At 39.8% G+C, this 27,014-nt stretch overlaps 2 protein-coding genes across 7 annotated transcripts in view; one reads left to right on the top strand and one right to left on the bottom strand.

Annotated features, from left to right (window-relative positions):
• rfc1 (replication factor C (activator 1) 1) overlaps positions 1–10,633 on the top strand; it is an 85,793-nt gene extending 75,160 nt beyond the window's left edge. For all 3 annotated transcript variants that reach the window (XM_080188742.1, XM_080188761.1, XM_080188751.1), the window contains 7 exons: positions 2,256–2,354; positions 2,858–3,012; positions 5,657–5,774; positions 7,329–7,474; positions 8,229–8,442; positions 8,637–8,831; positions 10,178–10,633. In XM_080188742.1, coding sequence (XP_080044868.1) covers positions 2,256–2,354; positions 2,858–3,012; positions 5,657–5,774; positions 7,329–7,474; positions 8,229–8,442; positions 8,637–8,831; positions 10,178–10,270 — 1,020 coding nt within the window. In that variant the 3' untranslated portion in view covers positions 10,271–10,633. The remainder of the gene's footprint in view (positions 1–2,255; positions 2,355–2,857; positions 3,013–5,656; positions 5,775–7,328; positions 7,475–8,228; positions 8,443–8,636; positions 8,832–10,177) is intronic.
• A 113-nt stretch (positions 10,634–10,746) lies between these two features.
• The window catches only part of wdr19 (WD repeat domain 19), a 123,968-nt gene continuing 107,700 nt past the window's right edge, over positions 10,747–27,014 (bottom strand). For 3 of the 4 annotated variants that reach the window (XM_080188720.1, XM_080188703.1, XM_080188730.1), the window contains 4 exons: positions 21,280–21,403; positions 19,809–19,885; positions 19,517–19,658; positions 10,747–17,363 (listed from right to left, as the gene is read on the bottom strand). In XM_080188720.1, the coding sequence (XP_080044846.1) occupies positions 19,550–19,658; positions 19,809–19,885; positions 21,280–21,403 (310 nt within the window). In that variant the 3' untranslated portion in view covers positions 10,747–17,363; positions 19,517–19,549. Of the gene's footprint in view, positions 17,364–18,754; positions 19,659–19,808; positions 19,886–21,279; positions 21,404–27,014 lie in introns of those variants that run through there. The other variant, XM_080188710.1, reaches the window with a different exon arrangement.

Here is a 27,014-nt window from a genome sequence, read left to right on the forward strand (position 1 = left end):
TTTTTTTTACAGAGGGTGGTGGGGGCCTGGAATGCACTGCCAAGTAGGGTGGTGGAGGCGGACACGCTGGGATTGTTTAAGACTTGCCTGGATAGTCACATGAGCAGACTGGGAATGGAGGGATACAAATGAATGGTCTAGTTGGACCAATGAGCAGCGCAGGCTTGGAGGGCCGAAGGGCCTGTTTCCTGTGCTGTACTGTTCTTTGATCTTTGTTGTTCTTTGTTTGAATCCCTGGAGGCAGGGAGGGTACCAGAGGACTGGAAAGTAGCGAATGTAAACCGTTGTTTAAGAAGGGAGGGAGGTATCAGACGAAAAATTATAGGCTGGTTAGCCTGATTACAGTCACTGGCAAGATTTTAAAGTGCATTATTAAAGATGAGATTGCAGAGTACTTGGAAGTGCATGATAAAGTAGGACTGAATCAGTACGACTTTCTCAAGGGGAGGTCTTGTCTGACAGATCTGTTAGAGTTCTTTGAAGAGATAACAAGGAAGTTAGATAAAGGAAAGCCAGTGGATGTGATTGATTTAGATTTCCTAAGATTTTTGACAAGGTGCCATAGAGGAGACTGTTAAATAAGTTTAAGTGCCCATGGTGTTAAGGTTAAGATCCTGACATGGATAGAGGATTGACTGGCAGAAGGCAGAGAGTGGGGCTAAAGGGGTCTTTCTCAGGATGGCAGTCAGTGACTAGTATTGTTCCCTGCGTCATTGCTGGGACCACAACTTTTCACAATATACATTAACGATTTGGAGGAAGGAACTGAAGGCACTGTTGCTAAGTTTGCAGATGATACAAAGATATGTTGGAGGGACAGGGAGTATTGAGGAAGTGGGGGGGCTGCAGAAGGACTTGGACAGATTTGGAGAGTGTACAAAGAAGGGGCAAATGGAATACAATGTGGGAAAGTGTGAGATTATGCACTTTGGAAGGAGGAATGGAGGCATAGACTATTTTCTAAATGGGAAAATACTTAGGAAATCAGAAACACAAAGGGACTTGGGAGTCATTGCTCAAGATTCTCTTAAGGCTAATGTGTATGTTCGGTCGGCAGTTAGGAAAGCAAATGCAATGTTAGCATTCATGTTGAGAAGGCTAGAATATAAGAACAGGGATGTACTTCTGAGGCTATGCAAGGCTCTGGTCAGACCCCATTTGGAGTATTGTGAACAGTTTTGAGTCCTGTATCTAAGCAAGGATGTGCTGGCCTTGGAAAGAGTCCAGAGGAAGTTCACAAGAATGGTCCCTGGAATGAAAAGCATATTATATGAGGAACGGTTGAGGACTCTGGGTCTGTACTTGTTGGAGTTTAGAAGGATGAGGGGGAATCTTATTGAAACTACTTACAGCATACTGTGAGGCTTGGATAGAGTGGACATGGAGACGATGTTTCCACTGGTAGGCAGAACCAGAACCAGAGGGGACAACCTCAAGCTAAAGGGACGTTCTTTTAAAACAGATGAACAATTTCTTCAACCAGAGAGTGGTGAATCTGTGGAACTCTTTGTCACAGAAGGCTGTGGAGGTCAGGTCATTGAGTGTCTTTAAGACAGTGATAGGTTCTTGATTAATAAGGGGATCAGGGGTTCTGGGGAAAAGGCAGGAGATTGGCAATGAGAAAAAAATTAGCCATGATTGAATGGTGGAGCAGAACCGATGGTCCGAGTGGCTTAATTCTGCTCCTATGTCTTATGGTCTTACCATCCAGGACAGAGTAGCCTGCTTGATTAGCACCACATCTACAAGCATCTACTCCTTCCACCACAATGCTCAGTAGCAGCAGTGTGTACTATCTACAATATGCACTGTAGCAATTCAAGATCCTTAGACAGCACCTTCCAAACCCATGACCTCTTCCATCTAGGGCAAGGGCAGCATATACATGGGAGTACCACCACCTGTAAGTTCCCCTTCAAGCCACTCACCATCCTGATTTGGAAGTATATTGCCATACCTTCACAGTCGCTGGCTAAAAATCTTGGAATTCCTCCCTGATGGCAACCCACAGTACATGGACTGCAGCGATCCAAGAAGACAGCTCACCAGCACCTTGAGGGCAATTAGGGATGGGCAATAAATGCTAGCTAGCCAATGGCATCCATGAACCACATCAGAATGCTGTTTTAATTCTGAAATGTAGCCTATGACCTGTTTAGTTTTCTTATAGTTGACACTCTTCCACAAATTCAGCAAGAACCTTGCATGTTCGTATACTCTGACTTACTTTGTAACTTTTGTCTTTAATTTTCTAGATTCTGCACAATCTCAGTATGTGGTGTGCAGAAAACAAGACTTTGACTTACGATCAAGCAAAAGAAAATGGCAGCAAGACTAAGAAAGATATTAAACTGGTGAGGCTGTCATTTAGACAATATTTTGTTTCTTATTGTTGCACTTATTATTGAAATAATAAATTATTTGTGAAGTTTTGAGTTTCACACCAACATTCATAAATTTGTATCATAGCACTGATTAAACTTATTTGCTCTTGCTTGTTATAATCTGGTGAGTCTAATTTTATTGATGAGTAGTTGATGTTAAAAGCTGGAATTCTCCACATAGTGCTTTCAGTACCGAGTATATCCAGGAAATTTTGCAAAAGGCAAGAGGGATATAAATAGAAAAAATAGATCTTTTGGAGAAATCGCACTGTTCTGTGTTGCTTGGTTTAGTCATTGCATTAAATCAACGTAGGTGATTGGTGGTAATCCTATTATTCTGAGTAACGCTTGGACTTTGATAAGTATAAGGCAAATCCCTTTGGATATTCCATTAGATAAATGTACTATTTTGCTTCTATCGAGAAATCAATAGAAACAGTGCTTACAAAAAAAAGTCAATCTCTTGATTCCAGGGTCCCTTTGATGTTGTGAGAAAAGTATTTGCTGCTGGGGAGGAAGCTGCCCACATGAGTCTTATAGACAAATCAGACCTCTTCTTTCATGATTACTCAATAGGACCACTTTTTGTGCAAGAAAACTACCTGTATGTGAAGCCAGCAGCTGCCGGGTACGTAGTGACAGTGTCTCCTTGTTTTACTTGTGTGTAACGTCTTTTACGGTACATTTCATAGAATCATAGAATCCTACAGTGCAGAAGAAGGCCATTTGGCTCATCGAGTCTGCACCAACCAGAATCCCATCCAGGTTCTATCACCATAACCCCATGCATTTACCCTACGTAGACCCCTGACATTAAGGAGCAATTTATCCTGGCCAGTCCACGTATCCCGCACATCTTTGGAGTGTGGGAGGAAATCCATACAAATGGGGAGAATATGCAAACTCCGCACAAACAGTGATCCAAGCTGGGAATTGAACCTGTATCCCTGGCACAGAGGCAGCAGTGCTAACCATTGTGCCACGTGCTGCCCATCTTAAATTTTATGCTTTTGTATAAAAACTTTGTCCTGTGAGGCTGGGGTGCACGTGCTCCCTCAGCTGGTGATACCATTAATCATTTGTCTGAAGTTAAATATTTTTAAAAAAATAAAATCCGAACATAAATAGGAGCAGGAGTAGGCCATCTAGCCCCTCGAGCCTGCCCCGCCATTCAATAAGATCATGGCTGATCTGATAGTGGTTCAGTTCCACTTACCCACCTGCTCCCCATAACCCTTAATTCCCTTATTGATCAGAAATCTATCAACCTGTGACTTAAACACATTTAACGAGGTAGCCTCCAGGAGTATGGAGTTCTGGGTTTAATAATACAACCAATTGATTATCTGTTGACTTGAAGTAATTTGGCAGTGAGATAGTGGTTGACAGAGGGGTAACCGGTGGATGTGGTGTTTTTAGATTTCCAGAAGGCGTTCGATAAGGTGCCTCACAAAAGGTTGCTGCATAAGATTAAGGTACACAGAGTTGGGGGTAAAGTGTTAGCGTGGATTGAGGATTGGCTATCTAACAGGACGCAGAGAATTGGAATAAATGGGTGCTTTTCTGGTTAGCAGTTGGTGACTAGTGGTGTGCTGCAGGGATCGGTGCTGGGGCCTCAACTGTTTACCATATATATAGACAATCTGGAGGAGGGGGCTGAGTGTAGGGTAACAAAGTTTGCTGATGACACAAAGATGAGTGGGAAAGCAAATTGCGTGGAGGACACAGAAGGTCTGCAGAGAGATTTGGATAGGCTGAGTGAGTGGGTGAGGATCTGGCAGATAAAGTATAATGTTGGCAAGTGAGAGGTTATCCTCTTTGGGAGGAATAATAGTAAAATAGACTATTATTTAAATGGTGATAAATTACAACATGCTACAGTGCAGAGAGACCTGGGGGTCCTTGTGCATGAATCACAAAAAGTCAGTCTGCAGGTGCAGCAGGTGATCAGGAAGGCAAATGGAATGTTGGCCTTTATCGCGAGAGGGATAGAATATAAAAGCAGGGAGGTCTTGCTGCAACTGTACAGGGCACTGGTGAGGCCGCAACTGGAGTACTGTGTGCAGTTTTGGTCCCCTTATTTGTGAAAGGATATATTGGCTTTGGAGGGAGTACAGAGAAGGTTCACTAGGTTGATACCGGAGATGAGGGGGGGTTAGCTTATGAGGAGAGATTGAGTAGATTGGGCCTATAACGTGTTGGAGTTTAGAACGCTGAGCAGTGATCTTATAGAGACGTATAAGATAATGAAGGGGCTAGATAGGGTGGAGGCAAAGAGATTCTTTCCACTTAGAAAGGAAACAAGAACTCGAGGACACAGCCTCAAAATAAGGGGGAGTCAGTTTAGAACAGAGTTGAGGAGGAGCTTCTTCTCTGAGGGTAGTGAATCTCTGGAATTCTCTGCCCATTGAAGCGGTGGAGGCTACCTCGTTGAATATAAGTCACAGGTAGATAGATTTCTGATGAATAAGGGAATTAAGGGTTATGGGGAGCAGGCAGGCAAGTGGAACTGAACCACTACAAGATGAGCCATGACCTTACTGAATGGTGGGGCAGGCTCGAGGAGCTAGGTGGCCTACTCCTCCTATTTGTTATGTTCTTAGACCTTTCAACTGCGGACAAAGATTAAATCTAGGTGATTCAACACTAGACCAATAGAATGATGCAAAGAGTGGTTACACAGCAGAAACAGTCTGAGAGATCTCTACCCGAGCACAATCTAATTATTTCTAAAACTTTTAAGGGGTGCATGAGTGAGATTCTAATAGGCCCCTGAATCACTTTACCATGATGAAGATACACATCTGGACAGAATTGTATATATAAAGTTTATATTATCACTAATGTATTTATATAACGCACAGTCCTCCAGGACCTTATCATTCTGTTTAGAACACTATGCAGCGAGGGATTGCAACGACAATAGCTGAAAAATTAGAGAATCACAACTTGGAGTTTTGCACAACACAGCAAGCATGTTCAGGGAACCGGGTAGAGGGTTGTGGGGTGAATAACTGGAATTCCCAATCTTTGTTAAATTTCCTATTAATAGCTCTACATTTGTACAGAGTGCACTGTAAAACCACAATGTTGAATGCTGGTTTGGATTAGCAGCATTGTGTCTAAATACTTCTATCCTGTAGGTTAGACGGCTGCTGACTGGATCTGGCTGTTCCTATTTATCTTTTCTCAGCACCTTGTGCCCTTTACTGAAGTCACTGAATCTTGCTTCACTTGTCGCTGTTAGTAGCTGTTCTGTGCTTATGTTTTAGAGCAAACATGAAGAAGCACCTCATGCTTCTGAGTAAGACAGCAGAAAGTATCTGTGATGGTGACCTTGTTGATAAACGAATTCGTTCTCTGCAGACGTGGAACCTGCTCCCTACTCAGGTTAGTGCTAGTGAGAGTTGTTGAGTGGGTAAGTGTTTTCTTTTGCTCTTTTCTGTTACTTTGTAAACACGTTATTGAATCTAAAACGTGCTTCACTTGAAATGTATGAAATAAACTTTGTTTCACAAATTAAGTTGTAAGCTACTTGCCAAGTAACAATAAACTAATATATTTATGATACCAAATGTCAGTTTTACCCCATTGAACACAATGAAAAAGAAATGAGTTCAAGTCCCACGCTAGGACATTAATTCATCATATGATCAGACGCTTGCTGAAGGAATATTGCAACAGGAAATTAATTGTTCTTTGCGTGAGATGTTAACATGTACTTGAATAATTGGAATGAGTTTAAATAAATTCTTGTGCAGTTTTTCAAATAAACGCAAGGAGTTTTTCCAGTCTCCTGGCCAGCATTTCTCCCCAACGAACATCCCATAAATAGATCAGTTCATTATCTCATTTGCTGCTCATGGAACCTTGCTCTGTGCATATTAGATGTTCTTTCTGTACATAATGGGTGCCTATATTGGATAATTACTCCTCTGGGATATTCTGCGTAAGTGCTGGTTTGCACTTATTTCACTTCTTTCAAGTTTGAGTTTTGACTGATTTAGAATTTAACCTTAAACAGAAATGAGTGAAGGGGCCCACATGCAGTTGTCTAAATCAATACTTGTTTGTAAATAATTCTTTCATTCAGCAGTTCTTACTTCCTGACTTGGCTGCAGATAAAGATTGAAATTTAGCTGTGCTTTTACTTATTTGGCTTGGTTGGACATATTTTGTGCAAGGAGAATTCAATCTTTCTTTCCCTGACTGCTGCTTATGAGATATTGCTGTATTCAAATTGCCTATGTAATCGTTGCACTAAAAGTAACTTCAAAAATTCATCATTTGATATTGTTTGGTCAGACTTGTTTTTTGTTACATTGCTGATGAAATAGAGAAGGTATATCCTTGTAATGTTGCGATGCCTGCTACAATCAAGGTGCCGCCATAATTCTGGCTTCCTTGATTGTAACTATTATCTATGCAGAAACGATTTCACAAATACATGAAAAAACTGAAAGCAGAACGATAGCTGCATATAGATGGTGGTCCAATAACAAATAGATCAAACAATTTAAAGAGTAGGAAATTACTAAATTGAAGGATTGGTTGCAGATTTGAAGATGAGATTTTTTAGAACAGATGTGCAAGAAGAACCCTGGATCTCTGAATATGTTTTTGATTGAAATTGAGGCAGTATGGTGCTTTCTTCTTTGCCTGAGACCTGGGCTTTGTTTGTCAATTATGAGAGCTTCAGTCTGAGAGTGGATGTAATAGAACAAAATGTGATAAGGGAGAACAGGAAAATAACATGCCTTTCTCAGATTATATCTCTTGTAGCATTGACAATTCTAATGGCAACGGCATTCCAAACTCCCAGGTCATGAACAGTGGAATACAGAATTAGTAGGATGTCTGATGTGAATTAAGAATGGTGGTGAAAATATAATGAAAGTTTGTGAATTTCTGCAGACCATTGAAGTCACTTGTCTTGTTTTGCAGGCCATTTATGCCAGTGTGATTCCTGGTGAGTTGATGAGGGGATATATGTCACAGTTTCCAAATTTCCCAAGTTGGTTGGGAAAATTTTCATCCACTGGCAAGCACGATCGCATAGTGCAAGAACTTACCAGGCACATGTGCCTAAGGTATGGAAATGGAATTTCAGCAAAGTTGCCATTTATACCACTAACATAGATCTCTTTTTAAAAAACAGATGACTGATTGTAAGAATTTCCTAGAAACTTTCAGGAAATTTGATATTGATCTATGCAAGTCCATATTCAATCCCCAATCATTGCTGAGTTAGTTGAATACCTTGAATTTGAAGTGACAGCATTGCAATTGGCCTTGGTACCTCCTGGCTTTGGAGGGAAATGGTGAGGTGGGGGCTAAAGGTTGGAATCAACCAAGATTATCCTTCCTGATAACTAGAAGCCATGTCTGCTAGAAAAAGGATGGGTGTGTGCAGCAGGTCAAAATGGTTTTTGATTTGTAATCCATTGGAGAACAGGTAGCTCATCAGTGCTTAGGGTTTAGGTTTACATACGTAAAAAAATAAAGTAACTTGGCTTCATTACCAGCCAAACAGTGGACAGTGCAGTCAGTACTTTGAGTGGGAGCAAGGTAATTGAAGATGGGCAAGTGTACAACTTCTTTCAGCAGGGTGATGCATGTTCAGGTGTTGGTCAGCTCAGTACTTGGTGGTTTCTAGTCTGATTTGCATCTTGCTGAACGATGTGCATAGTCCACGCGTCGTTAAAACCATGATCTGATCAGCCTCGGAAGAATGTTGACTTGATAACAACACCAAATTTAGATGAACGTGGTTTCTAATTTGTCGTCTATTTATTGAACTTTGTCCAACCTCTCTCATCTGTACTTATTTTTTAAACTCAAAAGAACACACGCCAGTAAGCGGGCTATAAACTTGGATTATCTTCCTTACCTGCGGGACACCCTGGTACAGCCTCTGACACTTAAGGGAACAAATGGTGTTCAAGAGGCAGTTGAAACGATGGATGCATATTATCTAATGAAAGAGGATGTGGACTGCATCATGGAGATCAGCAGCTGGGGAGGTCGACCCGATCCTTTCTCCAAGCTAGATCCTAAGGTAACTTGGAGCCTATTTTGTTGCATTCTGGTTCAAGTGGAACTGAACTTGATGCAAATTCAGAGTCAAAGGAAAATTCATATGTGGCACAAACCCAGTGTTGCAAAACTTCTCAATTGCAATACATCCAATACTGTTATACATATTTGTCTAGATTATTTACAGCATCTCAAACCATTTTCCCCTCTCGTCAGGTGAAAGCTGCATTTACTCGAACTTATAACAGAGAGACACACTTGACTCCCTATACACTGCAAGATGTAAAGAAATTGAAACGTGGAAGTGCAGCTGGATCTTCACTAGACACTGAGCTCAGTGATGGATTACAGGCAGAGGATGTACAATCAGAGGAAACAGAGGATAATCTGGAATTGGATGGAATGATTAAGGTATGATCTAATTTTGATTTAAAAAAAAACACGTGGGACATCTTGTTGATTAAAATGATCTAAAGCAGAATGTTGGCTGAAGAAGTCTATCTGGGACTGCTTGGTGTTTAGTATTGAGGAACTAAATGAAGTTGCTTTGTAATGAGGGATAAGTGTGGAAGAGCAGTGGTACTTTGTGAGAGAAAGAGAAAGATGACCGCTTTACTCCTCTGCTCTCAACTCGGCTACAAATTGTTCATGACAATCAAACATCAAACAAAATTTCCCGGGAATAATAGCTGATTGAGCTATAACTTGTGGATTAGTGTAGTGAGTTGAGGATTGTACCTAGATGAGAATTTAGGGATAACCATGTATCTCCTATTGAAATAGTAGTAGTTTGGGTATTTTGTATGAAGGTCTGGATCAATGATAATTGGCATGTGCTGCTAAACTGCATTTAAAAATGATCTTCTCGAGGGCAGCTAGACTCCACACTTCTAACCATTTGAAGTTTGCAACATTAAACAAAGTCATTTACCGGTTGTCTGTGTGGCTCTTTGGTAGAGCAATCCAAAAACAATCCTGTTCTCTCAGAAATTACTTCTACTTCAAATGTTTATCTGCCTTTCTCTTAAAAGAAAAAATTGTCTCAGTTTCAACCACTCCCTATGGTAAAGCAATCCAAACCCCAGCAATTTATTGCTTCAAGAAATTTCTCTTCACTTTTTTGGTGACGCTTGTTAAATCAGTTTCCAATGATAATAGTACCAATATATTGAGTGTCTTAGAAGTATAGATTCTCATCCTGAGATTTTTGAACCTGACCTTCCTGGTCAAAGAAAATTATAGAACGAAGTTGCATCCAGCCATGCATGGTGGGAGCTGCTCCACCAACATGGGGCCTATGAAATATAAAAACAAAACATGGGAAGAAGCCATGTGATATCCTGAGTATGACTGAACAGGTCACTATTTTAATTAGCCATAGGGTTAGGTACAGACCTATTTCCGTAAGGAGTAATGAGTCTGAGCAGATCTGTGGAAGGTGGGTTTACGGTGTCTTTCATTAACTTGTGTTGAGTTGAAAAAGGTTTAGGACTTTCCTGATGTTGTACGTGTCTGTGGGCACAGTGTTACCTGCAGGACAATGAACCAAGGGTGAATAGTGAAGATACAGGAATAGACAAAGGTTCTGCAGCTTTTCTGTTGTCCTTATGCAAACGGAGTGTTATGTAGAACTTCTGTTGGGAAGGAATAGGTTTGGGTGGTTGAATATCCTGAGTTATGATTTGTTATGGTTGTTTTATCTCTGTGGCGTAATTTTTTTTTGGTTAAGATTCTTTATAAATTGTATTTCCTTTCAGCCAAAGAAGCATAAAGCAAAGAGCATAGTGGATGAAAAAATATCACAGCAAAAAGGAAGAAAAGATAAGGGGAAACAAAAGGCAACAAAATGATATTGTCCAGAAATTGGCTGCTTTTTAACTGGCGGTAGCTCTGCTGAGAGAAAACAACACTGCAGAAACCAGGCTCGATGTCTGCTGCGCAATATGACAATTCATGCCTGAATGCAGTTTCCTTTGGATACTTTAATTTTTTATTTACTGTCTTTACTCACTGAAGTAGAGCTGTGTGCGAACTATTCACTGTATATATGCAATGCAAAAAAAACTACCCTTTAGGTATTTTTTGAAGCTGTACATTAATAAGTGACGCAAGTTCCTTTTGAATAAAGTAAATTTTGCAGTCTCATCTGCACCAGGAAGGTGATTTCTGTGTTACTTTCCTGTGCAGACATAACTGGAAACTGCTGAGAATGATGTTATGGATTAGCTGGTCTATTCCCTGCAGCGGCCTCTTGAGCTTTAAGATCAATGTACCAAAATTTGTACAAGCATTGGTCATGTTCTTACTAAGGCCTTGCTTGGAGCTAGGCTGCCCCTTTATTGCCATAATAATATCAGTGTGGTGAAGTTGTGTTATCTGGCACCATCATCCCTACCCCCCACCCCCAATGATTTAAACCCACAGTTCTTGCACTTTATATTTTTGAGGCTATAAAAAGTGTGTTGTTACTACAGAAACTGAAAATGTCAAATTGCTCCTAATTAGAGTGAAGTTGTTAACTCAAGAATACATTTGGTTTTTTTCCACCCATTCACAAAGGGTTTTCTGTGCATGATGGAAGTGTATGCAACATTGTTCCGTAAATATATCCTGGAGTGATCAAGGAAGCATCATTAACTCTGCAGGCATTGCTGCATACTAAATTTTGCAGAGCATTGATGCCGTTGATATTGCAAAGTCTTTGTATTGGATTCTCAAGGTTCCATTCAGTCAGGGTTGCTTGTTTTTCTCTATTGTATAACATGGTAAATACTTGATTCAGTGGAATATTTCTGTTGCTTTCTCCAATGAAAGTCAAAGCAAGTTGCTGCATGAAAGCGGCTTTTATTGTTGCTCTAAATGCTCTAAAACTCATAGCCAGATATGGCAGCTGAAAATTGCGCCATGGTTTCTGCAAATTCCCTGCTGCCAGGAGTTTGGTGTAAATTGCTTTTGTACAGCATTCACTGGAGTTGGATTGGGGATGCGGAGGATCAGGCTGTTACAGCAGTTGATCCTGATGGAGGTTATTTAGTCGTGACAGTGGTTTGTTGCATTGCCATTGCTTCCCATTTCAGCTGCTGACGTGGTTGGGAGTAATCCTGGATAAGCAACAAAATCTGGTTTAATCTCTTGATGTATCAACAAAAGGACCTAGTTTTCCAGAAATAGGTCCATTTGGCCAAGAAATCATCTCCACCAAAATTAAGGTACGGTTCCCTTCTGGGGTTATGGCGTTGCAATATTACTAGCAAATGTGTTATGAAAGATAAATTAAGACTTCCATTTATTTAGTGCCTTATCAAATCCCATTAGCATTTCTAAATTCTTTAATCACAAATAACCAGTTAATATTTTTATGGTGTTTCTTAAACAGAAGAGCTTACTCCCATAGGAACTTTAACTTCACTGGAGCAGGTACATGGGATCTTGAATTAATGTCCCATCTGAAGAAAATGACTTCTGACAGTGCAGAATTGCTTTAGTAAGTCACTAGTCTTTATCCTGGAATAGGATTTGAAAGTCTAAAATTTTGCCATTTTAAAATGGCAGATGTGTTACTAATACCATACACTGTGATTTCAAGCCATGAATACCTGTCTTGTGAAGAAAGATAGAACTCATTCCTGTGGAAGATTGTCTAATGGTTGGATTTCTTTCTGATAAATTGATGTATAGAAATTACAAAAGATTCATTATGAAATGGTAGTTATAAAATAATTGTAAGAGAAGCTTTTTAGGATAACTTGATATATGAACGGAACAAAAATGTAAAACATTCAGAATATTTATTCAAAACCACTGATTTTGGATGAGCATAAGTCTGGAAGTAACTAGTCTAGACATTATAATGTATACAACATGGAATTTTAAAAATGCAATAAACTGAAGAGGCAATCAGAATATTATATAAAACAGTATAAAAAACTTAAGATAATGATTTTAAATTAATTTATAAAAGAACAAAACTGGGACAATGAGCAGCTAACACCCAAAACATAGAACAGACATTTGTGTACTTAAAATTTGAGCAGCAATTTGAAGTTTATTTCATGGCTAGATTAATAACTGGAGTTTAAAATGATACTTTCTGAATTGGAGAAATAAGTAAAATGGTCTTATTTAGTTTCTGTTTATAGCACAGAAACGGGGTGTATAGTCCAACATGTCCATATGGCTTGTTTTTCATACAAGTCTCCTTCATCTAACCTCAGCAATACATCTTTTGTGCTTATGTAGTTTCCTGTTAAATACATCTCAGCCAGTTGCTTCAACAATTCCTTCTGATAGTGAGATCCACTTTCTCAGTAAAGATATTGCTCCTGAATTCCCTATTGGATATATTAGTGATTGCCTTGTGTTTATGGTTTGAGTGGTAGCTTCTTTACATCTACCCTATTAGCAGCCGAAACATCTCTCTGGTTTTCCCTCAGTTTTATATCTAGAAAAAAGAGCCCACCTATTTTTTTCATCCCTAATTGGTATAACCTCTCTATTTTGGTGACATCTTTTTTGCCTCTTAATCCCTTTCTAAAATATACAGACCAGAACTGTGCACTGTATTCCAGTTGTGTCCAACCAAGGTTCTGTACAAGCTTAACCTTTTTTCTGCTTTTTAATTCTATCTTTCAAAATGAATGGCACTGCCTTTTTAATGCTTTATTCTTCTGCATCACTGCCTTTGGTGACTTGTGTACCTATATCTGCAGATCCTTCTACCCTATTTAGACACCCCAGTGACACCCTCCAAGCAATATGTGGCTTCCTTATTCTTCCTACCAAAATGGACCACCTCACACTTGTTATTTTGCTAATTATATCATTTTATTAATGTCTTATTGTATTTGATCTTAATTCTGTTTTAATTACACCACTTAATTTGGTTTCTGCAAATTTTGAAATTGTATTTACTAACTGTTATATAATTCTCTGGATTTGTTGCGTCTCTTTAAATATAGGAATCAATTAGCTAACTCTCACTTTGGCACTGTTTTCTAATAAATTTATATATGTGTAACAGTGCTGCTGATATCTCTTCCCTAGGTTTTAAGTTGTTTATCTGCAATACATCTGGACTGAGGGATTTTATCCTCTTGTTTATCAAACTTCCTCTGACTGTTCCTAAATGATTTAAAATCCTTTTTTATCCCTGAATGTATTGCTCATCTTGTTAGTGACCCTGTCGAAGCAATTAAGGTAGGTACACTCATCATTGTGACTTGAAAACATATCATTCCTATATTATTACTTGATCAAAATCCTGTAGCACCCTCTTAAGTTATGGATGTACCTACGCCATTGGAATTGCAGTGGTTCAAGAAAACAGTTTGCTACCAACTTTTCTCAAGGATAATTAGGGATGGGTAATAAATGTTGGATAGCCAGCAATGCACACATCCCATAAATGGATTTAAAATATTACTTCTGCCACTATCTATTGTGACTACTTGTTTGTAGAATACTGTATTTTTATATTTTCATTTAATTTTATAGCTCTATTTTTAACTTATTCCTATCCTCTTCATTTTTGACTTAGGGTATGTCTAACTTTTGTCTTTTTTATTCATTATGGGTTAGTTTTAGTGGGATACATTTGTTCTGGACTTTGACTTTTATTGTTGTTATTGAGAACAATCACTTTATTATGTGAATATTTTCCCCCCAGTTGTCACCTGTTAATTATCTTTTTTCAAATTCATTATTTTGATCTCAGTGGTGTAGTCCCCATTGTTTAGATTTTCCTTTATACCCTTTTACTGTATTTTCCACACTGGATCTAGTACTGCTCCCGCACCTTTTTTTTTGCATATGAAGTAAGGTGCTTACCCAGATAACGAAAGGAAACCTCAGAGAGAGGGGAATATTGGGATAAAACCATAGACATAAACCATGAATAATCAAAGTAATTACAGCACTAACCTTAGGACAAAAAACAATTTAAAGAGTGGACAGGCCAGCAGTACTAATGCCACCCCGGGCTTCAAACAAAGCAAACTTAACGTATCTCCAGTCACATACAGAGGTGTTACTCAGCCCTCACCATTACCAGGTTCTCATCCATTTTCTGCTCAAGAAAACCCGAGCAACAGACATTGTCCAGACACCCAGAGTCAGGATATCGCGGAAGGATAAGAACTTCCTCTGTCCATTCCAGGAGTCAAAGTGACAGTAGCCACTGTTACCACAGACACAGCCAAGGAATATATAGGAGATCAACACAAGAAAGGCTAAACAATCAAAGATTCTCCAACCATGCTCAGGTGTGTACCGTTAAATATTTTCCCCAATTTCAGCTATGCTGGACAATAAAACCCAGTCTTTTTCAGGATACATAAACTGTCTGTACTTTCACAGGAGACCAACAAAATAACCCCAAAATAACAAAAGTGTAAAAGAAAAGTGCAACAACACTAGTTCTACGGGGGGGGCTTTCCTTGCCCATCGCTCTGTTGTGGTGCTACTCATAACCATAATTAAAGGATATATATTGTAATCTTCCATTTATAAATGCCAGGATTACAATACAAAAAAAAAGCCATATAGCCATCCCAGTACTCTTCCCAATAGAATGATGGAGACCCATTATCAGTCCATAAACAAAGAAACTGTCTCTGTATTAGTAACACTAGATTCTATTGATTTGAAGCTGACACAGCCAGAAGCAGGATGGACAGAACAGCCCCCTCTCCTCCCCATCCCACCTCTCTGGTACCATATGGAAAGACTAAGATTGAATGTAAATTGTAACACTCTTTAAAATAATAGGTAAAGTCACCATCATCCCAGATGACTATAGGCTGCACTAACCTTTGGGGTGGACAACTGACTAGTGGTAATTTTAACCTGAGGATCACCACACCTGAGGTATGGTGATCTCAGAGCAAAGCTGAGAAGTCAGGGCCTTCATGAATAACCTCATTGAACCCACGTTGTTGGCATTACTCTGCATCATGAACCAGCCATCCAGTGCCTGAGCTAAGGTCTTCCCTCTGCCGGAGCATGCTGGTGGGTGAATTCCATTACAAATAAAGGAATATCCGTGGCTTTGAAAGAATAACAGATAACATCCAACCTTCAAATTGAGATTAGGAAAGCATGGCAGCCAGTTCTCAAATTGAGCCAGGAATTTATCCTCCGCTGTGCTCAGATCTGGTGCATGAACATTTCTCTGCCCCCTCTCCCTTAATTAACCGTGATGTTCAATATTCCAGGCAGCAGGATTTCCAAGGTGTAAAGGTGATCCCCACCATAGAAATTGTCCTCTCGGCTAACAGGATTCTTTGTTCCGCTTCATCCATTTTCTTTCTGATATCTTGATATTGTTCATCAACGTGAGCATCAATGATTTATGATGTGGATGTGCCGGCGTTGGACTGGGGTAAACACAGTAAAAAGTCTGACAACACCAGGTTTAAGTCGGTTGGGCTTAAACCTGGTGTTGTCAGATTTTTCAATGATTTATGCCAGGGAGCTGAGACTGTCATCCACAACTTAACTGACAATGGCAGTCACCATCTCATTGCCTAAACTATCGTCAAAGTGCGAGCCCACTCTCCAGCAAAACTTCTGCCCTGAATAAGGCCCACCCTGGCTGTCTCTGACTGTTTGGATCAAATGAGGATTTTCTTGACTTTAACTAAATTTCTGTCATCCAAACCTAACCAGAATCTTTAGGAATATAATATGGAGTACAGACTCCAGGATTGGATGTTTATGGTTGTGAATCGGTATAAATAAAAGGATTAAAGGATGAGTAGCATTAGAGCTTGTGAAAATACAGATGTCCCCAAATTGTATCATTCCCATTAAAGATTTGATTTATTATTGTCTCATGTAATAACACAGTGAAAAGCACTGTTTCTTGTGTGCTACGTAGACAAAAAAATACCATTCATAGGGAAGGAATGTAGTGTTACAGTCTTAGCTAAGGTGTAAAGAAAGATCAGCTTAATGCAAGGCAAGTCCATCAAAAGTCTTGACAGCAGCAGGGAAGAAGCTGTTTTGAGTCAGTTGGTACATGACCTCAGACTTTTGTATCTTTTTATCGACGGAAGAAGGTGGAAGAATGAATGTCCAGGGTGCGTGGGGTCCTTAATTATGCTGGCTGCTTTGCTGAGGCAGTGGGAAGTGTAGATGGAGTCAATGGATGGGAGGCTGGTTTGAGAGGCTTGGGCTACATTCATGACCTTTGTACTTCCTTGCGGTCTTGGGCAGAGCAAAAGCCATACCAAGCTGTGACACAACCAGAAAGAATGCTTTCTATGGTGCATCTGTAAAAGTTGGTGAGAGTCGTAGCTGATGTGTCAAATTTCCTTTGGACACAACCAAATTTGAATAAAATTGTTGTATAACCTGAAGTGGGGCTATCAGAGTTTCCCCTTCTGCTCTGAATGCCTTCAAAATACGGCATCAACTTCTTATGGCCTTGGTCAAATTTAGGGCACTAAATTTTTAAATCGTCTCTTATAAAATTAGCAAGGTTTCACCTACTTTTATAATCAGGTCTGCAAGTTCCTCCCCCACATGGTAACGTAGCTTGCACCTTCCATTAAACTAAATTTGATACATTCAAAGGAGATGCTTTCAAAATCAAATATCTGAATTACAAGATTGTGATTTGGAGCCTGAGTTGCCATATAGTAATTGTTCTAAGTATAATTTAGGAATATTGCAAGAGACTGTAGATGTGTGTTTGTGCTGCTTAGAGACAGTGGTGAAAATTGAACTAGCTCTCTATATTGCAATATTTACATAACTGATTTAAGAACATAATTAAACAGATTAGAGTTCATATTAAAATTTATTATGTAATAAATTTAATTTGCTTCTCTTCAGAGAAGGGTATTTACAATTTGACCATCAACTTAAAAAAAACTGTTTGGAATGTAGATGCGCATAAAGAGCTGCTCCTGTGGTACAAACAACGGATATAGGATGTTGAATCTGAAAAACAAATAATTAAACATTAAAGGCATAGCTGGGCTGTGAACTGCCAGGTAAGGACAACAGATTGCCTCCTCTGATCTGATGGGCTTTTATGACAATTGACGATAGTTTTATTGAGAGAAGCTTTTGATTCCAAATTTAAATTCCAGCCGTTCCCACGGTGACCTGGGCATCTGGATTACTAGTCCAGTGACATTATCACCATGCCACTGCCTCCCCCAAGGAGTCACTGCTGAATCTGGTGCTGGGAAACAAGGAATGCAAAGTTTCCAGGGCAACACTTGGTTAAGGGTGATCATTATAAGATATAATTTAATAATGGAGAAAATAATAACTTTTTAAAATGTCTAGATTGGAATAGAGCTCATTTCAATGTGATGAAAAGGGATTAGTCAAGTCAGGGTGAAATGGAACCAAAAACTGACAAGAAGAATTGTAACAGAACAATGGATGATCTTTAAGGAAGACATGCATAAGGAATGGGATTATGATGTCTGTCAGGTGAATTCTTCATTTTCCCCCCCCTCAACCCAATGTATTTGACCTGGTTCTCATGAAGAGGAAAATACGACTGATAAAGTGATTAGTAAAATAAAATCATCTTCTGGCATGTAAATAGTAAACGGGTAGCAAGAGAAGGGGTGGGTCCTATGGGAACAAAAAATATATATTTAGAGGTGCAACAAAAGCTTTGAGGAAAAGCAGTCTGACAAAAATATTGGTAGAAGCAATGGATAAGATTAAAAATGATGGAGAGTAGGTACTGGAAAGACAGGCTACTCAGAATAGATAAATCACCTGGTCAGGTTAGCTTGCATGCCAGGTTCCAGGAAGTGAGACCAGAGATGTAAGAAAATGTAACATTATCTTCCCTATCCATGAGGAAGGTGCCAGAGTAATGGAGTATGCAGACACCCCTTTTCAAGAAATCCTAGCAAACACAGACCTGTTAAAGTTTTAGAAAGATAATTAGGGAAAACATGAACGGGAACTTGGAGAGATTTGCGTTAATAAGGATAACCAACTTGGATTTGTAAAAGTAGATCATGCTTGACTAACAATGTTTTGATGAAGTGACGCGGTGGTTGTTAACAAAATAGAATTTAAAGCATTTGATAAAGTGTCACATAAGTATTAAACTTTGTTAACCAGCCTATCGACTAGAGCGTCAGTATTGACTAACGGGCAAGGAGCTTGATTTATTTTCAGACTGGTATATGTTGATGTTGCCCAAGAGTCAATGCTTGAACTATTACTTTTTGTGATAACTAAATCACTTGCATTTTGACATATTGCCAAGTTTGATATTCTGTATATGGCATATAGTGAGGATGATAACAACTGACTGCAACCTGATACAAATAAGCCAGCAGAATGGACAGTTAAAATTTAATAAAATTTAACATTTAATGTGAGGTCAAGCATTTTGGCTTGAGAGATAGGGAGCAGCAATACATATTTAGTAGCACACTTGTAAAGAATGTTGCTGAACCAGAAGGTCTAAAGGTGCATCTACAGAAGGACATAATGCTCTACTTAAGGCACAGGTGTCCACATCTGATCACCACACTTTAAATGAACATGCTAACCAAAACGTATTTTAGGAACATTGTTTAGCGATACCATTGAAGTATCTAGAAGTTACTATTAAAAGAATTTTGATAGATTAGATTCTAATCCACCAAAGGATGCAGTTATCAATCCTTAAGTGTTCAGCATTTGTACATGGTCAAACATCAACCAGATATGTCTCTGAAGCTAGCTGAAGAACATACAACTATACAAACACTGAATCATACCAGCAAGTGGGCTACTGATTTTGAATTAGATTTTAATATGTTTAAAATTAATTTTTAACATTCTGGTATCTGGCAATTGCTAATATTTACTGAAAACATTTTCCTTCTGTATTTAGTAACTATGCAGGTGGTAAGCAGTCCTTGTATTCTCTCATTTGCTTCCATGATCATTTAGTTGGGAGAGTTTTTGATTTAAGTTTTAAACTTCGGCTTGTAATTACCAAAACTTCTAAAATGCAATACTACTAAACTTTAAGTAGCTGATGGTAATACTGTCATTATTTAGGGAAAGATGAAATACAATCAATCACTTATTCACCACATACACTTGTGTATTTTAAAATCTTGTACCTTATGCATTACATCTCCATTTGACATTTTGCACTAATCAGCTTCATCTGTCAGTAGGTATGGTGTAGGATCAACAATTGACAGCTGCTCTGCACTCAGCTTTTCTGAGCACATAGGACAAGCCTTCTCTGTGGTTAGCAGACTATAAAGATACCAAAAAAAGTCTTTAGTGATGAATGCATTTTTGTGCTTTTTCTAATGTTCAAATAAACTAATCTCAAATTACTAGTACTACAACTTATGAAATTCTACACAGTGGAGAAAATTATTTTTTTGAATGCTTTCTACTTACACTTTGAATTCTGAGTACAAGCCAGGAAAATCACAGTGGGGGCAAACAGTCCAGTCATCCTTCACCATGTGGCGGCCCTGGTGAAATAAATTCCAGATGTGCACTTTATTATGAAAACTGTGATACACATAGGCTCATTTTAAATTTCTGTTCATTATTACAATTTAATGCTAACTTCACAGAAATAAATAGTCCATTATAAAGAAGTTTTTTTTCCTTGAATATTGTTTCACAAAAAAAGTATTTGCTTTGAAGTGGAAAGAGGAGTAGAAGGGGTCTTCATGGCAATGTGCCATGGCACACTGCTCGGGAATCACTGCTCTAAGCTTAGGTACAAAATAGCAGTTGTGTAACAGTCCAGCCAACTTCATGACAAAAATTGGATTACATCTTCATTTTAATTTGAAAAACACTGTGCACATCCAGGGGTATATTTTTCAGAAACTAGTAAAACCTGAGGCTGAGAAATGACATGAAAATTAACAGATGGGGCATTTCTCCAAATAGTTTTAGATTTCAGCTATCCAAACTGGCATTAATTTGAAAAACTGTATACCAACAGATCCCTACACTTCTGTTTGGTAGATTAAAGTGTATAACAAAACCACACATTGTAGAATTATAAATAATAAATTAAATCTGACTCCCAGAGTACTGTATACTTGCAGCTACTCTATCATGGGAGGTAACAAGCAGCCTCCTGAGCGGTAGAGAGAAAACTGGAGGGTGACCTATGACAAATGATGCATTTTAGTGTGGCTAATTTCATACAATCCCTATAGTGGAGGAGGCCAATTGGCCCACTGATTCTTTGACACAGCATCTTTCTTACCCTGGCTTTATCCTTGCAACCCCACAAATTTACTCTGCTAATCTCTACATCATGGAACATTAAGTGGCAGATATCATGGTCAATCTACCTAACTTGCATATCTTTGGATCGTGGGAGGAAACTGGAGCACCTGGAGGAAATCTATGCAGACACAGGGAGAATGTCTGGACTCCACATATTCACCAAGAGTTGGAATTGAACCTGGGTCTTTGGCACTGTGGTACCCTACTGCCCATTTCAGAAAGGGGTTGGTGGACATGGAACAGGTTAGCCAGGAATGTCTGTGCGAGATAAAAGCAAAGTAATCAATAACTGCAGTAAAAGGCAGAATCGAATGCAAATGCTTAAATAAACAGGAATACACGTAATAAATATTAGTTCGAAAGAATTGTCTAGGGGGCAGTAGAAGGCAATAAATTCCTGTTCCTGGAATCAATTTCTACTTTAATATTGAACTTGTATGAAGGACAAAATTTCTGAAGCTAAAATGGTGAATGTTCATCATGCAGGCTGCTGCTTAGCATTAATACTGAAGAGGGATCACCTTACAGGTTAACATTTCATTTTAATTTGAAAAGCAATTTTGAATTTTGTCCTCCATTACGATCGGAAATGGTGCAGCCATATCTGGATACTCACGGTAACAATACAGTAAGGTAGGTTGTTTTTACAACCTGAACAGAGCAGCTCACATTCTGGCAACTGAAAAGCACAATATGGACATGGCGAGGTAAATTCTTCCACTTCTGATTGATCCGGGCGCCTGGTGAAAATCATCAATAAATCTTTCATTGCAAACTTTTATAATACAACAAAATAATTTATTTTGCTCTCACACACAAGGTCTCTTTCTTCCCTACATCTCCATCCACCTCCTTCCAATTCGCTCAGTCCCATTCAAAGTTTCTCATCATAAATAATGTCACTTAATAATGACACTTTAGATATATATACTATATACTACTCAAACTCACAAATATTATAAGTTCTTTGGTGTTATTCACAGAAAGGCATGTTTTGAAAAAACAGTGCACTCAATTTTCATGAATTACCAGGTTTCAGTAACCTTGTGTACTTTTGCAATGGTCAAATAGACCAGAACAGCAAAGCAAATGCTTGAAACAGGCAGAAACCTGCCAACATAATGATGTGGAATATTTACAGCTCTTTTGTATACACACAGTTTACTATCCAAAAATAGGCAGCTTGGCACTAAGCTATATGAAGACTAGCAGATGATTCACATTTCATGTATTTGACCAATACATAATTTACCACTCATGCAATTAGCATATTTACTAAGCCTTTTCCACCTGGACCTGCAAATAACTATACAGTCAGATCCAGAAAATATGAACATCACTAATAACAGTGGCTCAGTGGAACTCTGATGTTGTGCCTACCCACTTATTGGCAATTATTGAAGCGAGTTCGGGGTGCGGGGAGGTTCACATGATGTTGGAGAAGGGATGCCATGTTTTCACAGGAACTCCTCAAAGGGAATTATAAGAATTATAGAGGTTTATAAGATTATGAAGGGGATAGATAGAGTAAATGGTGGTAAGCTTTTTCCGCTACAAGAAATGGATAGAACGAGGGGTCACGGGCTTAGGGTGAGGGGGGCTAGGTATAAGACAAATATTAGAGGGCAGTTTTTCACGCAAAGGGTAGTGGGGGTGTGGAATGCACTGCCAAGTAAGGTGGTGGAAGCAGGCACGCTAGGGTTGTTTAAGAGTCACTTAGACAGCCATATGAGCGGGCTACATATAGGGGGATATAGTAGGCCTTACTGAACATTGTAGGCTTGGGAATACGTTTTGCCTCAGGAATGTTAGTCTTTGCCTGTTTAATAATAAATTTTTTTGTCTCCACAGGCATTTAAGTCCAGCAAGGGGCATGCAGGCGGCAGGTTGTAGTGGGCTGCTCTTGGATGTTGCTTCGGGAGTTGCCTATTGCTTCATGTCGTTAGTGTGCTTAAACTGGACCATCTCGAGGGCAACATGACAGTTCAGAGACTATCTCTGTTGCTGTGCGGACACATGGATTTGGGCCTGTGTCTGTGGGAGTTTGCACGTTCTCCCCGTGGTTGCGTGGGTTTCCTCCGGGTGCTCCGGTTTCCTCCCACATCCCCCAAAGATGTGCTTTTAGGCTGATTGATTGGGTACTAAATTGTCCCTAAATTGGACCTCCCTGATCCTCGCACGTTAGGCGTAGACTAAAATCATGAATAGGTCACTGAGATAGTAGGACGGCGGCGCGGGCTTGTTGGGCCGAAGGGCCTGTTTCCCGTGCTGTGTTGTTCTTTGTTCTTTGGAATAGGAGTAGGTAGCCAGGGAGATTAACACCCAGAGTCTGGCCTTGAGGAGCTGCATTGTGTTAGAAGAAATAATTACCTCAGAAGCATGGTCATTCTTTACAGGATATCTCATTCCCATTGTGCCACTTCTGTGCCAATCAATATATGACACTCATCATTCATAGAACATTACAGCACAGAAACAGGCCTTTTGGTCCTTCTTGGCTGTGTGTCAAACCATTTTTCTGCCTAGTCCCACTGACCTGCACCTGGACCATATCCTTCCACACCCCTCTCATCCATGTACCTGTCCAAATTTTTCTTAAATGTCAAAAGTGAGCCCGCATTTACCACTTCATAGAACCATAGAAAATTACAGATCAGAAACAGGCCTTTTGGCCCTTGGCTGTGCCGAACCATTTTTTGCTTAGTCCCACCGACTTGCACTTGAACCATATACCTCCACACCCCTTTCATGCATGAACCCGTCCAAGTTTTTCTTAAATGTTAAAAGTGAACCCGCATTTACCACTTTACCTGGCAGCTCATTCCACACTCCCACCACTCTGCATGAAGAAGCCCCCCCCCCAATATTCCTTTTAAACTTCTCTCACCCTTAACCCATGCCCTCTGTTTTTTTTCTCCCCTAGCCTCAGTGGAAAATGCCTGCTTGCATTCACTCTACCTATACCCATCAAAATCTTATACACCTATGTCAAATCTCCCCTCATTCTTCTACGCTCCAGGAAATAAAGTCCTAACCTATTCAATCTCTCTCTCTAACTCAGCTTCTCAAGTCCCGGCAACATCCTTGTGAACCTTCTCTGCACTCTTTCAACCTTATTTACATCCTTCCTGTAACTAGGTGACCAAAACTGTACACAATACTCTAAATTTGGCCTCACCAATGCCTTATATAACCTTACCATAACACTCCAACTTTTATACTCGATACTCTGATTTATAAAGGCCGATGTACCAAAAGCATGCTTAATGACCCTATCCACCTGTGACGTCACTTTTAGGGAATTCTGTACCTGTATTCCCAGATCCCTCTGTTCAACCGTACTCTTCAGAGTCCTACCATTTACCCTGTACGTTCTAATTTGGTTTGTCCTTCCAAAGTGCAATACCTCACATTTGTCTGCATTAAATTCCTTTTGCCATTTTTCAGCCCATTTTTCTAGTTGGTCCAAATCCCTCTGCGAGCTTTGAAAACCTTCCTCACTGTCCACTACACCTCCAATCTTTGTTTCATCAGCAAATTTGCTGATCCAATTTACCACATTATCATCCAGATCATTGATATAGATGACAAACAACAATGGACCCAACACGGATCCCAGCGGCACTCCATTTGTCACAGGCCTCCACTCAGAGAAGCAATCTTCCATAACCATTCTCTGGCTTCTTCCATTGAGCCAATGTCTAATCCAATTTACAATCTCCCCATCTATACATAGCGACTGAACCTTCCTAACTAACCTCCCATGAGGGACCTTGTTAAAGGCCTTGCTGAAATCCAGGTAGACAACATCCACCGCCTTCCCTTCATCCATTTTCCTGGTGACCTCCTCAAAAAATGGTCAAACATGACCTACCATGCACAAAGCCACGTTGACTCTCCCTAATAAGTCCCTGTCTATCCAAATATTTGTAGATCCTATCCCTTATTACACCTTCCAGTAACTTGCCAACCACTGACGTCAAACTTACTGGCCTGTAATTTCCTGGGTTTCTTTTGGAACCTTTTTTAAACAACGGAACAATATGAGCCACTCTCCAATCATCCGGCACCTCCCCCGTGAATACTGACATTTTAAATATGTCTGCCAGGGCCCCTGCAAGTTTAACACTCACCTCCCTCAAGGTCCATGGGAATACCCTATCTGGTCCTGGGGATTTATCCACTCTGATTTGCCTCAAGACAGCCAGCACCACCTCCTCTTTAATCTGTAAAGGTTCCATGACCTCCCTATCTGTTTGCCCAATTTCTGTAGACTCCATGCCCGTTTCCTCAGTAAATACGGATGCAAAAAACCCATTTAGTATCTTCCCCATCTCTTTTGGTTCCATACACAGTCTACCACTCTGGTCTCCAAGAGGACCAATTTTATCCCTCACTATCTTTTTGCTCCTAACATACCTATAGAAGCTCTTTGGATTTTCCTTCACACTGTCTGCCAAAGCAACCTCTTGCTTTCTTTTAGCTTCTGATTTCCCTCTTAAGTAGCTTCTTGCATTTTTTATACTCCTCGAGCATCTGATCTGGTGTTAACAAATTGTCCCTAAATTAGACCTCTCTTAATCTGGTGCACATATAATTCTCTAAATTTGCACGCCTTTATTGTGGAGTCCAAGAGGCGTAGACAAAAGTCGTAGGTAGAAGGAAGATTGGAATGAGGCACTCACTGCGTGTTAAAATGGGCGGCGTGGGCTCGTAGGGCCAAAGGGCCTGTTTCCTGTGCTGTGTTGTTCTTTGATCTGGTCCTTGCTGCCTGTACATTTCATACAAGTCTCTCTTCCTCTTAATCAGTGTTGCAATCTCCCTCGAGAACCAAGGTTCCTTATCCCTATTTACTTTGCCTTTAATCCTGACAGGAACGTACAAACTCTGCACTCTCAAAATTTCTCCTTTGAAGGCCTCCCACTTTCCATTTACATCCTTACCAGAGAACAGCCTGAGCCAATCCACACTTCCCAGATCCCTTCTGATTTCATCAAATTTGGCCCTTTTCCAATTCAGAACTTCAACCTGAGGACCAGATCTATCCTTATCCATGATCAGGTTGAAACTAATGGCATTATGATCACTGGAGTCAAAGTGTTCCCTCACACTCACATCCATCACCTGCCCTAACTCATTTCCCAATAGGAGATCCAGTATCACATCCTCTCTAGTTGGCACCTCTATCTACTGATGTAAAAAATTCGCCTGAACACATTTAACAAACTACCCCATCTAAACCTTTAACAGTATGCGAGTCCCAATCTATATGTGGAAAATTAAAATCCCCTACTATCACAACTTCCTGTTTCTTGCAGTTGTCAGCTATCTCTCTGCTGATCTGGTATCTGGCAGCTCATTCCACACTCCCACCACTCTCTGTGTGAAGAAGCCCCTCCCCCCTCTCTAATATTCATACTAAACCTTCTCCCCTTCACCCTTAACCTATGTCCTCTAGTTTTTTTCTCCCCTAGCCTCAGTGGAAAAAGCCTGCTTGCATTCACTCGATCTATATTCATCATAATTTTATACACTTCTATCAAATCTCCCCTCATTCTTCTATGCTTCAGGGAATAAAGTCCTATCCTATTCAACCTTTCTCTGTAACTCTGTTTCTCAAGTCCCAGCAACATCCCTGTAAACCTTCTCTGCACTCTTTCAACCTTATTAATATCCTTTCAGTAATTAGGTGACCAAAACGGCACACAATACTCTAAATTCGGCCTCACCAATGTCTTATACAACCTCACCATAACATTCCAACTCTTCTCCTCAATACTTTGATTTATAAAGGCGAATGTTCCAAAAGCAGTCTTTATGACCCTATCTACCTGTGACGCCACTTTTAGGGAATTATGTATCTGTACTTCCAGATCCTTCTGTTCTATTATACTCTTCAGTGTCCTACCATTTACCTTGTATGTTCTACCTTGGTTTGTCCTTCCAAAGTGCAATACCTTACACTTGTCTGCATTAAACTCCATCTGCCATTTTTCTAGCTGGTCCAAGTCACTCTGCAAGCTTTGAAAACCTTCCTCACTGTCCACTATTCCTCCAATCTTTGTATGATCAGCAAATTTACTGATCCAATTTACCACATTATCATCCAGATCATTGATATAGATGACAAACAACAATGGACCCAGCACTGATCCTTGTGGCATACCACTAGTCACAGGCCTCCACTCAGAGAAGCAATCCTCCACTACCACTTGCTGGCTTCTTCCATTGAGCTAATGTCTAATCCAATTTACTACCTCTCCATGTATACCTAGCGGCTGAACCTTCCTAACTAACCTCCCATGCGGGACCTTGTCAAAGGCCTTACTGAAGTCCATGTAGACAACATCC

Source organism: Carcharhinus amblyrhynchos, chromosome 1 (genome assembly GCF_965287045.1).
Source record: "Carcharhinus amblyrhynchos chromosome 1, sCarAmb.v2.hapA, whole genome shotgun sequence".
NCBI classification, from domain to species: Eukaryota; Metazoa; Chordata; class Chondrichthyes; order Carcharhiniformes; family Carcharhinidae; genus Carcharhinus; species Carcharhinus amblyrhynchos.